We start from the raw sequence: 16,030 nt of genomic DNA, 5'->3' as shown, positions 1-16,030 counted from the left end.
AGCAGATACATTAAAATTACATCAATCATTTTGCTTTGTATACAAAAAATATTCATTCAAGTCCTGCCAATACATTTCCAATTGAAAATCTAGGACTGATGATAGCTTTTGTGAAGCTATAAACCCCTTGTTAGGTAACCTGTTAACCCTAATTGTCTGGTCGGAGCAAAATAGCTAGATAACGACCAAAGGTCGACCCATCAAATATGAAGGAAAAATCATGTTGTAATCAGAATAACAGGACCGATGTTTAATTAGAGTTTTGTTTATCTATATCAGCAGAATAATTCACACAGTAACTTTAAACAAACGTTGTAAATTACATTGGCCCAATTACCCCCGTTCCCAATCCCCGATTCACCAACAACCCTTAAATTCCTAACGCCCAAAAGGCCGGCAACGCACTTGTAACTCCTCTGGTGTTTCGAGTGTCCATGGGCGGCAGCGATTGCTTACCATCAGGTGATCCGTCTGCTCGTTTACCGGCTTATACCATAAAAAATACCTTCCTCTTCATCATTTTAATCCGACTTTGAAGTATTGCGGTCTGAGTAATTGTCGAATTTCTAATTTCTAAATCTTTAAGGATATATGATAAAACACTAATCTGTCGCCCTAAGGCACAAGAAGTATTGTGTTTTGAAAAGGAACTTTCTCTCTCAACAATAAAGTTGTCAATTGAATGTCATTCATATTTTGTGGGAATTCAATCGTTAAGTAGGTGTTAGTAATTACGTTGTGCAATTATTGAAGTTAAGAATGTGACAACAAATTAATTACTTCGTGTTTCTTTTATATTTTTTTTAAGACGGGGAGTGGGGGAAAATCATCCAATGACTTCTCCCTTGGGCGAGGCGAGAGGGAGTGTCAGACTCTTACTGACTAAAAACCACCCTGTATTCCTGTTCTTCTGGCCGGAGCCCCAGCAGACTTTCAGACTCCATGCTCCATGTCTTCTCCTATGCTACTGCATGGTGAAAAGTGGGTGTACATTGTACAGTGGCATTACATGCCGTAATGTGCACCTCTACCTACTCCTCTGGAGATAAAAGGCATGATGATGCCAGTTTTTCTTCAAAACCAAGTCATAAATAAAATTAATAGTATGTACGCAAATAGTTCCTGGGTTCCCACACTTCAGTCGATTTACGAATAAAATTTCTCTAAGATTAAAAAAAGTATTCAATGTCAGTCACATGATGTAATTATGACAACCATATCGAAATATTTGTAAGATCGATTTGATAAAGAGTACTGAGTATCTTGAACTTGTAAATGTATGTATAGTTATCCTAAGGTTAAGTTCAAAAGTCAATTGTACAGAAATCGTACTTGTATAGGCTGATACAAACAGTGCTGTGAATTAGACTTTCACGCCTAAACTACTGAATGAATGTCGTTTTTTTTTATTTATAAAAAGATAAATGGGATTTTCAAGATGATCATTATATTAATTAATTCATCGTCATCATCATCATATCAGCCACAGGACGTCTAATGAACATTGATTATATCAAAATCACGTACCAGTAAAAGGATGTTTCTACGAAAAAAAACAATTATCATTATTCTCGGTAACGCGTTATTAAGCATCATGGTAAAAAACAATTGAAAAACCAGAGATAGATAACTTACAATATTGTTCTACATTCCTTCACACTATTCCAAATTCAAAACAAAATTCTTAAAATAATGGCCATCTTTAATTAGGTAGTATTAAAAACTTTTTTCTATTATTTTTTTATAGCAAAGTGCAAAGGTCACTTCTGTTTCAGTTTAGCTGACACGATGTTCAATTAAATAGATATTCCTTTTTTTAAATACAAGTGTTATGTAATTATATTAGATTCTCAGAAAAAAATATTGACATGATTACGATAGGAAAGGCAGCGCTAAAGATCTTATCTTGGATTGAAGATCTCTTAGAATGACTATTAAATATTCTGTACAAAAACTACTGTAGGTACCTATAAGAAGATAAAATAAGAGATGTATTTATTACGTTAGTGTATCCATCATAATCATTCATCATTCAATTTCAACCTAGGTTCACCACTGTTGGGTCAAAACCAGCAAAAAAAAGTAATAACCTTTTTCTTGCAGTTCTTGCAACTACTTTTTGCAAATTGTATAATAAGCTTCTGTTTCACCACCATCATATAAAGTACCCGATAAACGTATATGAAAGATAGTTCATACAAATTACGTTTTTAATTTAAAGTTATCTGATACATAGCGATTTAGACACTGTGAAACAGGCTCTTAATCTAATGACCAAAAATTTTGTGCATAGCCTAATATTAAAAACGTAATCATTCATTCTTACGTGATTCGTTTATTAGATCCGAAACCTGATCTAGTCAAGAAATATAGTAGTATAGAAATATCTCAAAATAAACTAGAACCACGAAATCATCCTACCTCTTATTACATACGAATTACCACAATTACGTGTATTGTACGTAACATTGTCACATTCAAATTAAACATAATTAAATAACAAGAGACTCCACACCCAATTAAACCCAACTTAGAGCATTGCAAACATTTACTTAATCCTCACTTAAACTAAGATTAAGTTTATAATTAGGTTCTGTCAGTAACTTAGGGTAAGGCTAAGGCCACACTGCCTAAACACTACGGGTAAAAACCGCGAAACCACTTATGATTTTTTAAAACTTAAGTTCTATCATTAAGATCTCTATAAAACAAAAATTAAACAGTGGCAGCGGTTTATTTTCGCACCAGTCTCGTAACATTTAACGGATTTAAAATAAGTTGAGGGAAATAAATGTAGAGGTGTTCGCTTGTTTTCTTGTTTTACATAGAAACAAATACTAGACTAACAGCTAAACCTATGTATAACACTAAACTTCATGTAGTTGATATGATGATGATGTCTCACTACAAAGAACTTTGGTTTAGATGTTTCTTTTTAACGTTGATAAGTCTGCGTTTGGCCAGCAACCCGGTTTTACAAGCTCACGCGGTTAAAAACCGCAGCGGTTTTACCATAGTGCGAGCTAAGCTTTAGGCTATGTAACAACATGTAACTACTGTAACTAGTTATGCCTATTTCACACGATAACAATAAGTTGCATTGTAAGTCCGGATAATGGAGGTTGCATGTGCAAATTGTGGTGCATTAAAATATAGGTACACCCTATGTACTTTGTATATTTTAATTTAGGAAACGCGTATTGTGTTGCGTTTGCTAATTTTCTGAGAATTCTTAGAATATTTTATTTTTAGGTGGATTTAGTAGCGCCTACTAATTACATGGATTAATGAAAAGTTTATGGTACATCCGGAACACCCTTGAGGAGTTATAACGTGGCCAGTCTTTTACCTTTAAAAGGGAACCTTCTTTAAGGAAATGCATAAATTATGTTTACTCTACAGCTTCTTCCGTATTCTAAGATAAAATTAATGTAACTATTGAATAATAGATATAATATGATTTAGGTAGGTATGTATGTTTGTTTGTTGTAACTGACATGGGCCCATTCATTAATTTTATTATCACTTCGAAAATTTCGATAAAATATGCAGGAATTTTAACCTATAAGTACATACCTCGGATAGGATTATTAAGTAAAGTAACACGTAAGTACCTCTATTTCGTATTTTCACTAAGGTTTACAAACAATCTATCACTTGAGTAATAATCATTACTAACTAACTACTAAAACACAAGACAATAAATTAAAAACAGTATTTCATCAACATTGCTCGCCGGCAAAAACAATATAAAGAAAAAAGAACCAAGCAACTGACCTATGACCAAAGAATTGAAATTCTCGCTATAATTACTTACAAATAAATGCTCTTGCATAACGCCTTTCACATGAAAGTGATCACTTCTCTAAATGATGATGATTAATAACTAAAGTTCTTGGTTCTTTTTTTGTTAGACTCGTGCCAATTTTTGGTGGGGGGGGGGGGCTATGAATGGCGGCATGCTTCAATGAAACAGTAGATGGATGTTACTGGAGAACATTTGCTAAGTTTTAATATTATGTCAGTTAACGTTACGAAAAGAAATATCATTAATTTGTTAAGTAATAGTAAGTAAAGTGTTATTAGAGACTGACTTGTAAGTAGTTTTTTTAAATGAAATATTATCGCTTTATATTAGCGTTTTAAATGAATTTTATAGAATTTAGCATCATACGTACGTACTTGTTAATTTATTTCTTTAAAATGGTTTTGTTACACCGTTATAACATGGCCATAGACTACTCCCTCTACATTAATTAGCAAAAACAATATGTTCTCTTCTTGACATAAGCTGTCACTGTCAGACGCCATATTAAAAATTTTGGCGCGAATCTAGTAGCAAGATAACTGATATTAGGCCTATCAAAAATTAATTGATTAAACACCCAGTATTACGGCAGCACGTATTAATTTATTAACCTTAAAAAAAAACGTGTAGTTTTATAAAACAACTACCTTTAATCATAACTACGTAACAATGTACCGGTAATTGAGATTTGTCACGGTTGACGTTTGGTCAAATGTGTCAAATGTCAGATGAAACTGATACCATAGTGTGGAGTTATGTAAGGTACGTCGGCTTGGGAATTTGATTGTTACAGGAAACGATAATAATGGATTGGTGACAGTAAATGAGTGTTAAAATGGACGAATGTAAGTGTGACTGCTAAGTCTGAGGGAGTGAGTTTGATGTCATTTGAGGTATTTATTTATTATAAATATCGTTAATACGATATTCTTACTAAATTAACCAAAAAATTACAGTTTACTCACGTACAGTAATGGAGAAAAGTTACTAGCTTCGAGTCACTGAGGGACTCTTCATAATTGGGACCGTACGCAGACGCAGCGACGTTTCGCAGACATTTGAGATTTAGGCTAATGAACGATTTCAATTTATCGATCCTAGCTATAGCTAGTACAACTTAAACTTATCTTTGATTCCTTCTGAAAATAAAATACCAGAAGCTGAATCTATCCTAATAATTAAGTTTAGCCAAGTTCGCGTTCAAACTACAAGTAACACTAAACTACTTAAAACTAATTAACCAAAAACTCAGCTTAAGTTACTTAGGTAGCAACTACTTATTACCTCCCACCACCTACTTAATTACCTAACAACCACTTTTACTTCAAAACATAATCAACATACTTTATATTCTGCTAATTACCCACGATTTTATTTGCTAAGCTTCCAAATAATTGCGAATCTATTACTGCATTTACTATTAAAACGTGAGATAATCTTTATAATACAATCGTTATTGATAGCTACATAATAATTTACACTATAGATGTAGCATTACACCTCATTTTCTAAGCAGTAGTAGAATGATCGCAGAACTGCGGACAATATAGCAGGTTTACCGGGGCTCAGGCTTTAAGTTGGCTTAGAACTGGGTGATTTTTTAGTCAGTAAGAGTCTGACATTTCCTCTCGCCTCACTCTAGTCGGGAGAAGACATTTGATGACTTTCTTCCCTTTAAAAAGTGGCAGAATCATTTTAGATTAAACTCCCAGTTTTTGCCAATTATAAGGGCGAGTTTACTCATATACAGAATATTAGTAGTGAACCCAGATCGACCTGGTGCTTATCTGCCTGACACAGTTATAAACCCCAAAATCCTTTGATCGTCAGTACCCATAGTATGAGTCTGATTGGTTGGTTTATTCGAGCCGGCCAATCAGAGCGCCGAACGCGTTCTCGTTTCAATTACTTTAAACGTAAAGCAAACTCGTACTAAGGGTACAGATAGTTGTGACTATCCGATCAACGAGGCAGTTTATTAAAAAAAGACTATAAATAAAATTAAAACTATTCCACACTCGATTACCTTTATGATAACCATTGGTTTAATACGTTAGAAATACCCACAGCATATCAAACTACACTCAACATGTTTAATAGATTCTCAATTTTACAACCAGAAGATAAGGTTGTAAATCAAATAAAACTTTTGATTCGTGACCGGCGGCGGCAGTTGCTTTCTATTGAATCGTACAATAATTGACCAATTCTAACAGTTCAGTTATGTGTTTGTTATTTAACTTTGTTAATTACGATTGTAAACGTTTTTAATTGTCTTCCGATGATAGATAAGGAGATATTAGTGTAGGGCTGGCGCGAAGGAATATTGAATAATTGAATACCAAAGCGGGAGAAGTCATTGGATGATTTTCCGCCCTGAAAAAAAACCATAACTAAGCATTGTGGTACCAAGTCATGCCCAAAATGTTCAATTTGTTCAGCTCAAAAGTTCAGATTTATCAGAAACCACTGTTACTCAGTCGTTGTTAAATGTATTTCTTACTGTTCCTTACAGGTCTTTTGAAATTCGTAGGAGAGTCACTACTCTCCGACAAACATGTTTAAAATGATCTAAAATTTTAGGTATGTGACATCTTGCAGTTTATTCGAAATTAAATCTAAAAAAGATTTTTTTATTAAGGTAAACTGTATGAGACACAGCCCTATTTATAATTAAAAACAATAAAATAAATAAGAGGCAGCCCTACCCTCTAATAATCATTACCGAACATTCTCTTAACTGTCGGCTTTCGTTGTAGTTTTACTCTCAAACACATCAATTGTTGTTCCTATTTTCATACGAGTTATTTATTCTTTTGTTTTTCGAACGAACGGTCGTTGCCAGTTAGAATAGGTACGTACTGGCCACTCCTATACACAGTAGGCAAAAAAAAATTTTGAGCATTTTTTTTTTTTTTAGAAAATTCAGCATTCCTGCTAATGACAATTTTATAGCTGCATATGGCAATTGGGTTGGGCCCATTCTGATGTTATTTTAATTCCAAGTTTTTACCAAACAAAAGAAAGCTTTACATAAATAACATTTTAACGAGTAACCCATTTATTCCCTTCTACAAAAATATGGGTCGGTTGTTAGTAATAAGGCCAAGAGGTGGCAAATAAGGCCATGTTTATAATACGGTTTTAATCTCACGCGATTCGTTATCGCTTCACCTATTGGTGTCGACCGTACCTAATTAAGTATTACACATAATAAAAATCCACGTGTATTGTTCACTGGAGGGGGTAAGTAGAGATACTTGTAAATGTAGAGATAAAATAAACATACGATTCAAATTATTATTTATCAATTGTAGATGGATTTAGAAAGAACAATGCTGTTGATGATTACTGAAGTAATTTTTTTATACATATAAAGGTAATAATTTACTCACTTCCTGGATCAAACCCGACACCTCGTGCTTGGCATTTGGCAGTCGTAATGGTAAAACGCCAACCCGCCTTGAGCAAGTGTCGAGTAAGCATGGTGATTAATGCTCAAACCTTCTCTGTATAAGAAGAGGCATTTAGTCAGCAGTGGCTACTTACAGGCTGTTGATGTATGATGTAATGGTAGGTAAAAGTCAACAAACTAAATATGCGTAGCTTCCTTTAAAACCAATAAATAAATCAAACAAGTCTAACCCAATCAACTATGAAATCGACGTGAAATGTCGTATTTTCTTCGATTGATACGAAAAGGAAGGAAATAGATGCCAATTTTAATTACAAAACACACATAAATCGTCTTCAAATATCAAATAGAATTAGTTCCCAGAACATACTAACTACCATTGAAAATAGCAAAACGAGTTATTAGTTATTACATTAGAAAGGGCCATCTTACATAATCCCTATTAATTTCTTTTGTCAAAAAACACGTATTGATATAAAACGCTAAATACGTAATTGAGACCACATTAATTGCGATGAAAGGTTTCCACGGAAATATCTTCATTCAAATAACAAAATATGAACTAGAACTTTTATGATATAAGATTGAAAATCGACTGACAGTACAAATAGTGATTGAATCAACGGAAGATGGGCGTGTGTAATAAATATCGATTACAATTTTATAACGAGTAATCAAATACCCTTAACAAACCCCGGTGCAGTCTGTAGTGTGTGCTTTAGGCGAGAAATAATCGATTATTATCGATTTTAATGGAACCGATTAAATCGGAATCGATATTATCGGAGTTGCATAATGATAAATAGAGCTCAGAAAGATTTTATTAATATTAAATATGGAGAGTAAAATGTGTAATGAAAGTAAAATCGCTAGAGATGGTGTATCGATAGTTTAAATCGATTATAGTGTGACTAGCGATAAAGATAGAGGCTGTATGGAATTTATCTTTGCCTACATAGTTGCCGTTTAAGGTGTACGGTAAAAGCGGACACCTCTTTAAATTGTTACTGGCATGTACATTAAAATAATTTAAAAATATATGGAATTGCTTAAACTTGTTTGTATGCATTCTCCGTCTAGTTAGCGTCTAGTTTTCTCATAGTTTACACCTCTTAATAAAGTTGATAGAGTTAGCTTTTCCGAAGACAAGTTCGTGTAATTTTTAGGTCATTTGTAATTAGATTAAAAATCAATGTTTTTGTACAAAGACTAAAAAAGTGCCTCACTGCCGTACTCAGAGTCACTTAATGTGTTACAACTCATCCTTAGCGTCGTTTTGGATGCAAAATTTTTACTAAGGAATAGTTTAAGTAATAATTAACATGTGTGCATCACCTAACCTGATAATTAAATAAATACACTCATATCATAATTGTGAAAAATTAAATACATAAAACTATTTAGGTACTAATATAATGTCTCTTCATTAAACAATAAAAGCAAGAATATTTCCAACAAACCTTCAACTAATTAACAAAACCGAATATCTATAAAAACCGGTACTAACACAGAATTCGTAATCTGACACATCACTTAGCACATTAACATTGCTGTCAAACAACACTAAATAGAGTTGTCAACCTCTCCATATAAATACGCAGTTACTATATTCTCACGCACAAAAAAAAAAGATTGGAAAGTGCCAGTTACTTACAAACGAGCACACGTTCACACAATATGTCATTAACCACGGTTAATTTAACTGAAACTATGACAAATCGACACTAACTTCTTTAACAATAACTTTGGTTTAACCTTTGATCGAGATTATCATCAAGTTTCCATTTTTAAAAGAGTAGGTACGGTACTAAAAACTATTGAAATATGCAATAATTGTCGTATTTAAAAAAATCAAAGGCTGTTTACGATAATATCTTTGCTTGAATAAAAGTGAAAGAGGTTATGGTGTCTGTGGAAGTTTGTAATCGATGATATAATAATAAATTGTCTATGCGTATGATGACTTTTCATATTTATATTTTACTTACTTACACATTTAATGGGCAGGTTTTATGAGTTTATGGAAGGAAATATAGAAGCAGATTTTTACGCATAATAAACTTCAGTTTATGTACATTATTATCGGATTAGTATAATGTATAATCGAGGTTAATCAACAAGTCCGGAAATCATTATTGAGTTTAACGATTTTCTGGATTAGTTGTATAGTAATAATCTAAATTAGTTTTCCACGTAAGAACATTGGGTATTATTAGCAATAGCTATGTTCTTACTATGTACCCTATGTTCTTACATTAATAAATGAATAGGCATATTAAGTGTATGAACGGGGCGCTATATCTAAGTATTACAAGACACAGGGTTAGATATGTAGGTATAGGTAATTATAATCACACTATAATAACAATATAAATGTGAAAGTTAAGTATGTAGAAGTTTGTTTAAATGTTTCTCCATCAATGACGCTCAAAGTACTGAACGGCTTTTGATAAAATTTGGTATACAGACAGGGTATGAGCTGACTTGGGTGATAGGATACTTTTTATCCCACGGAAACGTGAGCGAAACCGCTGGCAGAAATAAGTAACAAATAAAATGTCACTTCTTTATCTAAACAACTACTAATTACCCAAAAAACCTTCACACTTCAAAACGAAATTAACTTAATTACCAATAAATAATTAAGTATAATCAATCTATTAACGAAACATATTTTCACTCCGTTTCGCCAATGTCAATGACGGCTCTATTCCATCACGAAACATTACAAAATTATACTTAATTCGATAACCGTAACAATAAACCGTTCTCATTAACGTAAAATTATTTAATTGTCTCCCAAATAAAATGTTGTTAATTTGTCAAAAATGGCCGCCTTTGTCCTTGACAGCGCAGCAGGAAAGTGTCACTCGAATTTTGTAAAATTACGTGTGAACTTGGATTTATAATTGCATTAAAAGGGTACTTGTCGTGGTGAAATGTCAAAAGGGACCAATCTTAATGACAATATTGTTTGGAAAGGTTGCTATGGCAACGGTGTGACAGTTAATTAATTAGCGAAAAATTCACAATAATAATAAAACATAGATCTGTCATCGTACAATATGAATTATTTGTCACGTTGTAGTTATTTTTATTCGCAATTACAATATGTCCTATAAATCAAAGGAAAACACGACTTTTTTTATATAATAGAGAGGTGAAAATTCATCAACAAAATCATCCGATGAATCCTCATTCATCGGATGATTTAGTCTAACTAAATTTCACCCCGTTCCTACTCCTGTTTTTCGAGCCAAAACGCCGGTAATCTGCTGCTGTATGCAGTCCGCAGCTCCGGATATAAATATAGTAAGAGTATACGAACTTTGAATGATCGATATTCAATATTAATATCACGAGACCTGTCTGTAACGGAAATTAAGTCTTCAGGCTTCATAATATGCTCCAATATGAAGAGCTTTCATTCCATGTTGCAATGAAAAATAATTTATTAAAACTGTAGAGTTTTACTAAATTCATTGGATTTCTTTTTATTTGGAACGTTTTAATTTCAACTCTTCGATATAATAAAACTAATCATACTTATACCAGTAGTTTATTTGACGATGTACCATTACCAAAATATAAGTGTTCGATTTGACTAGTACCTTATTCTAACTCTTACCAAAGATAGAACAATCCAGAATCTTCCCTATGACCCTATCAAACGGAAACCCTTACAAATCCCTTTGAAAATAGGAACCCAATCTAGTCATATCATCGACCTTCATCAAATAAATACAAAATATGTGATTCTAGGGTAAAATTGTAGTATGAATATTTCGGTTATGTAACGCAAAGCTGGCTAGCGGTCGTCGGCTTAACGAATTGGAAGAAATCCAAATAATATGTTACTAGGAGAACCTATTACGTCATATAGAAATGGATTTTATGCTGACCTCGTAAATTCTTTCTTTACATCAAAATCTGTGAAGGTTTTTATCCATAATAGGTATCAAAATATTTTCTGCAATAGTGTATCACTAAACTTCCTTCTAAATTACTTAACCGTTTAGCTGCTTAACTACATTGCGCGTATTTATTTGACTGAATATCTAAATATAAGTTTATTTTGAGGGGAAAAATCATCCAATAATAGAGGGAAATTCTCCGCCTTGGGCGTGGCTGAGAGGGAGTGTCAGACTATTACTAACTAAAACATTTCCTATTCCTACTCCTGCTTTTCGAGCCAGAGCCCTGGTAAACTCGCTAGGTAGTCAGCAGCTCCAGATCAGTAAGTAGTCTTTCCGACTTTTCTTAATCAACTCGAAATGACAATGTAATTTCATAATTTCACATCACTTTATTATTCATCATCTCATCATCATCACCATTACTGAAATAAATAATTTTAATAATATTACGTTTCTAATTATTTACCTCAAAGCACTTTCCTCATACCAACTTCAAAAACAAAGCCCTCCCTCCAGTCTGCCGCGGGTCACTACAGTCTATGACTCACAAAGAAACCGACGCACGCGCCGCTGAACTGCGCCCGTTGAACTTTCTATGAAGTAGCTACGAACGTGAGGTCACGTGGTTTACCTATTATTTATGGGCCAAATTAAAAACTACTGCCTGTGATGGTTATCGTGTTTATATTTTATGTATGTGCATGTGGGTTGTATGTATGTACGTGATGTGTTAAACTTGAGATGAGTTGATGCCCACGCGCACTTTTCTAGGTGACGACTTTCTTTAGAGAAGTTATGGTGGTTTGAAAAATGGTGTTGTTGATCTAGTAGTGAACTATTCAAGTTTATGTTAGGACATCCCCATTAGATCTATTGTATTGATGTCCTAGTTCCAAGTTTGTGTTTTATTTTATTTTCTAGTTTCTCAGTACAGTTTTGCATCTCGTATCATCTGCCTGTTCCGAATATGTCTAGAACTACGAGTAGCCAGTTCCAGTAACAGTGTCGTTTAAATTGTGTCCCAATCCTAAATGTGATCACATACGGACTCTTGCACGAGTCATTTTTAACTGCCGTACTCAGATCCATTTAATGATTACTTAAACTATTATTTTGTATGATTTCAGAGTCATTTACACGTACTTAGTTGCGGCTGTAAGATTGCGGGATCGGCGGCAGATATAGGTAGGTACAACTTGTACATTACCTAACTATACATGTATCTACTAAACATCTTAATCAGCCGAACTAACAACAATAAACTCATCAAACAAAGATTTCTCTCAAAGAAAGAATTGCAAAAAGTAATTCCTACGCAGGGTCAGTAAACTATCACTGTATGTAGGCTAGTAATCCTATCACTTGATACCGCATACAAAGTACAATGCAAACTGGACTCAATACTAACAGTAATATGACATAAAATGTAATAATAAGTGCAACTGTGTGAACTTTGTCGTGGCTGACCGGGCAGTATTGCATTACGGCGTTGCATTCGATTACACGCGGTTTTAAGACATAGGCGGAAGCGAGAGTCATTGCGAGAGGGACTTTCATTATTCAGATTTATGCCTATATTCCTTGTGCTAGTTAGATAATTTTGTTCTTGATTAAATGTTTATAAGAATAGTCCTAAAAAAAGTATTTTGTCATTCAGCACGGGTCATTAATTCATTAAGTTGGTTGACTCTTTCCTTGCATTAACAAATATAAATAAAGAAACAATAAAAGCTACTCTGAAAAACTACGAAATACCCATATAAAATACAAAGCGAAATTATATTTCTTGTTCTTTTTTAAATTAGAAAACGCTACAATATTCTTTAATCCCAGAAAGCCATATTAGCTATAAAACGCACATACAACTAACTTCGCCAAATTGAATAGCAATTCAACAGATCTGAACACATAAACAAAGCTTTGACTCCAATATCCAAATAAGGAATTGGTAAAGACAAATCCAGTAACGGTCATTGACCTGTATCCGGCATTGGCTATAGAAAATGGCGCCATAAATTGCTCATTGTCCAAGAGCCCGCCACCGCTCGTAACTTGACATCAAAGTGGACTAGCTGAATTAGTTTAGTTCACTCGAACTAAATTAATGTTTGTCTATGCTTCTGCCCTAAAAGGCCTGGTATTTTAGTCTATGCTTTGATCCACAGATAAGGAAGCGATCTGACCACAATGTAGTGCAATTAACCGTTGTTTATGTTTATTAATCTTTTAACTGGCGCCTGTATGGTTTATGTGTATTTAATTTTTATGTATTTTTCTTATTTTATGTGCGGTTTTTAATGTTAATTTTATTAGCGATAGTAACAGCTACATGAAAAGTTATAGTTATAGTATTACTTGAGCGTATACTGAGAATGGGTTCGGATTTTACAAATTTTTAATACCATGATTTGATAACCTGTTATTAAATTGAATACTTGATGCTCTACAGCATTTCTTTGAGTCCAGTAACACCTACAGCAAGAAGTGACTAGCTCAAATATCTACTATAGAAAAGATTCTAGTATTTCTATTTCAATGCCTTTCCTTAACAAATCTAAAAACACACAGAATCCCTTTCCTAACGGTAATTTTTTGAAAAATCTAGTATGTAACCTACATATAAGCACGTAAAACAGATTAAATCAGGTTGGTAAAGCATGTTGGCCATTCGTAAGCCATCCATAGCGGGCTGGGCATGAGTTATAGCGGCTCGCGTCGCATCATCCTGTGAACTGAACAAGGTAAACAAAGAGATTTGTTGGTGTTACCCGTGTTGGTAGGGCGTGGTCGCAGTGTTAGCGGGTATATCGTGTTTGTGATTTGATTTAATTTCGGTTTCATCTTAGAGTAGTCAGATAGGAAATGATGGTTTAATTTAGATTAGATTTAAAATATGTATTTACTTTGCCTTTTTGTTGTCCGATTGCAGTTTTAATATCATTTATATTTTTTCAGAGTAGTCAGATAGGAAATGGTGGTTTTATTTAGGTTAGGTTTAAAAATTTACTATGTTTATGTTGCCCCTTTGCAGTTTTAATATTATTAATATTTCTTCTCATGTTTTCAAAAGAAGCTGAGGTTAGAGTTAGATTGTCCTGCAATTGTATAGGTACTTACTACAAAAAGATCAAGAATCTGAAACGTAAGTCACTACCCAATTAGGTGTGCTATTCTCTTACTCCTAAATATTTGTAATAACACTACCAAAATGCATAACCCAAAACAATAACATACCTGAAACAGCAGATATCCAGACTCATACATCCAGAAGTCATCGGGCGCGTTGCCTGGCTTGCTGAGTTGTATCGCGAGGCAACGCTGCAGGATCAGCTGGCAGCGCTGCCCCCCCGCTCCGCGACCGCTCATGCCTTACACGGGGGGCGGCATGCTCTGTAAAAGAGAGAAAATTGATTTTAGGATCACTGTTTTGTGGTTGAAAAATGAAAAGGGGACGCATATACTCACTTTTACATAAGTAAAGTATTTTTTTTAATGAAACTATACAAATTAATATATTTTTTTTTATTTTATACTAAAAATCGTCTTTTGATTGCGATAACACTAAAAATTATCTGCCAACAAACTGTACAAGCGGTGTAAATATAAGGTCAACCTTGTCATAGGTATCAGAAAAACACCTTAAGATTCGCACATACTATTACTTTTGTAATAGTATTATTATTATATTAAATTTTATAAAAACGAAACGCCTATACCTATTCTATTAGTATTACTTTTTATATCCATTTCCGCTGTTAAAGCGACCACAACTTTACGTCCTAAGCTTGTTTATTTTAAATTCAGTCGCAATCGTTTTGTTTTACTAATTCGAACATCCAAAGAGAATGTCTCATCCATTACCTTACCATATCAAACAAAAAGTTCCAAGAAAGGAATACGAAATCACTTCCTTTACCTAAAAAAAAAAAGATTTAAAAAGTCAAACGCCCAATTACGTATGACGTCTACATGTCAATAGTGTTTACTACGCAATAGAATCTGGTACGATATGCCACTGACATTGAAAAATCCCGGCAGTCGATCAAACTTTAGATAAATTGACACAGGATTATTTATCTGAGGCTCGAAAATAAACTTGAAGATTACATCTAATACCGATGATAAATCTAAACGGATGTTGAAACGACATATCAATGACAAAAAATTGGGGAATAATTTAACAAACAACGTCTAAAATGGCCTTCAGATCCCCGTAATTTGTCTTTTACAGCACCATATCTAATGGTGTAAATGTAACAATGGCTTAACAAAAGAATGTTAAACTAAATACATAAGTAAGTACTTATAAATGAACACAGATCGCCAGTGGGAGACCCTTGACATGACAGTTTGAGAACAAGGTGACATTAGGTATTGTTTACAATGTCCTTTAAATAGCGTTTGCGGTTGTCTACAGCGGATACGTAATAGGGTATCGGATAAATGCTATTTACGATTTTGAGGGAGATATAAAAATAGTATGTCTAGGTAAGTAAGGTTAAGTTTTTATTTTAATATGTAGTTAACTGTTAAAATAAAGATATATTAACAACATATTATCGATATTTAACCTTAACCAACGATCATGAATGAACAGACTGGTGACTGTTAATGAAGCGAAAGAGGTATGTAAAATTCGTAGTACTGTATTGTATTATTCGTTGTGTTCATTTTGATGATGGTTAAATACTACCAATTATAGTAGAAGTTAAAAAAACGGTTAAAATAGACCTTTATATTGATATACAGACACATTGCCATCACAAACCAATCAAAGATTTCATCTAGTTACACAATCCTATAAATATACCTATACGTACAAAAGCATTTAATAAGAAATATAAACAATAAAGTGTTGAGTTACGTTCTGAAATTGTCACTTAACAAGAA

General features: G+C 33.5%; 1 protein-coding gene across 2 annotated transcripts in view; it reads right to left on the bottom strand.

The window, feature by feature from the left end:
* Positions 1–16,030, bottom strand: part of LOC118281590 (probable serine/threonine-protein kinase DDB_G0267686) — a 196,100-nt gene that overhangs the window by 128,272 nt on the left and 51,798 nt on the right. For both annotated transcript variants that reach the window (XM_050701490.1, XM_050701489.1), the window contains exon 2: positions 14,375–14,530. In XM_050701490.1, coding sequence (XP_050557447.1) covers positions 14,375–14,506 — 132 coding nt within the window. In that variant the 5' untranslated portion in view covers positions 14,507–14,530. The remainder of the gene's footprint in view (positions 1–14,374; positions 14,531–16,030) is intronic.

The sequence above is a fragment of the Spodoptera frugiperda genome, chromosome 20 (assembly GCF_023101765.2).
Source record: "Spodoptera frugiperda isolate SF20-4 chromosome 20, AGI-APGP_CSIRO_Sfru_2.0, whole genome shotgun sequence".
NCBI lineage: Eukaryota > Metazoa > Arthropoda > Insecta > Lepidoptera > Noctuidae > Spodoptera > Spodoptera frugiperda.
This window is presented reverse-complemented; position numbering and strand designations above follow the sequence as displayed.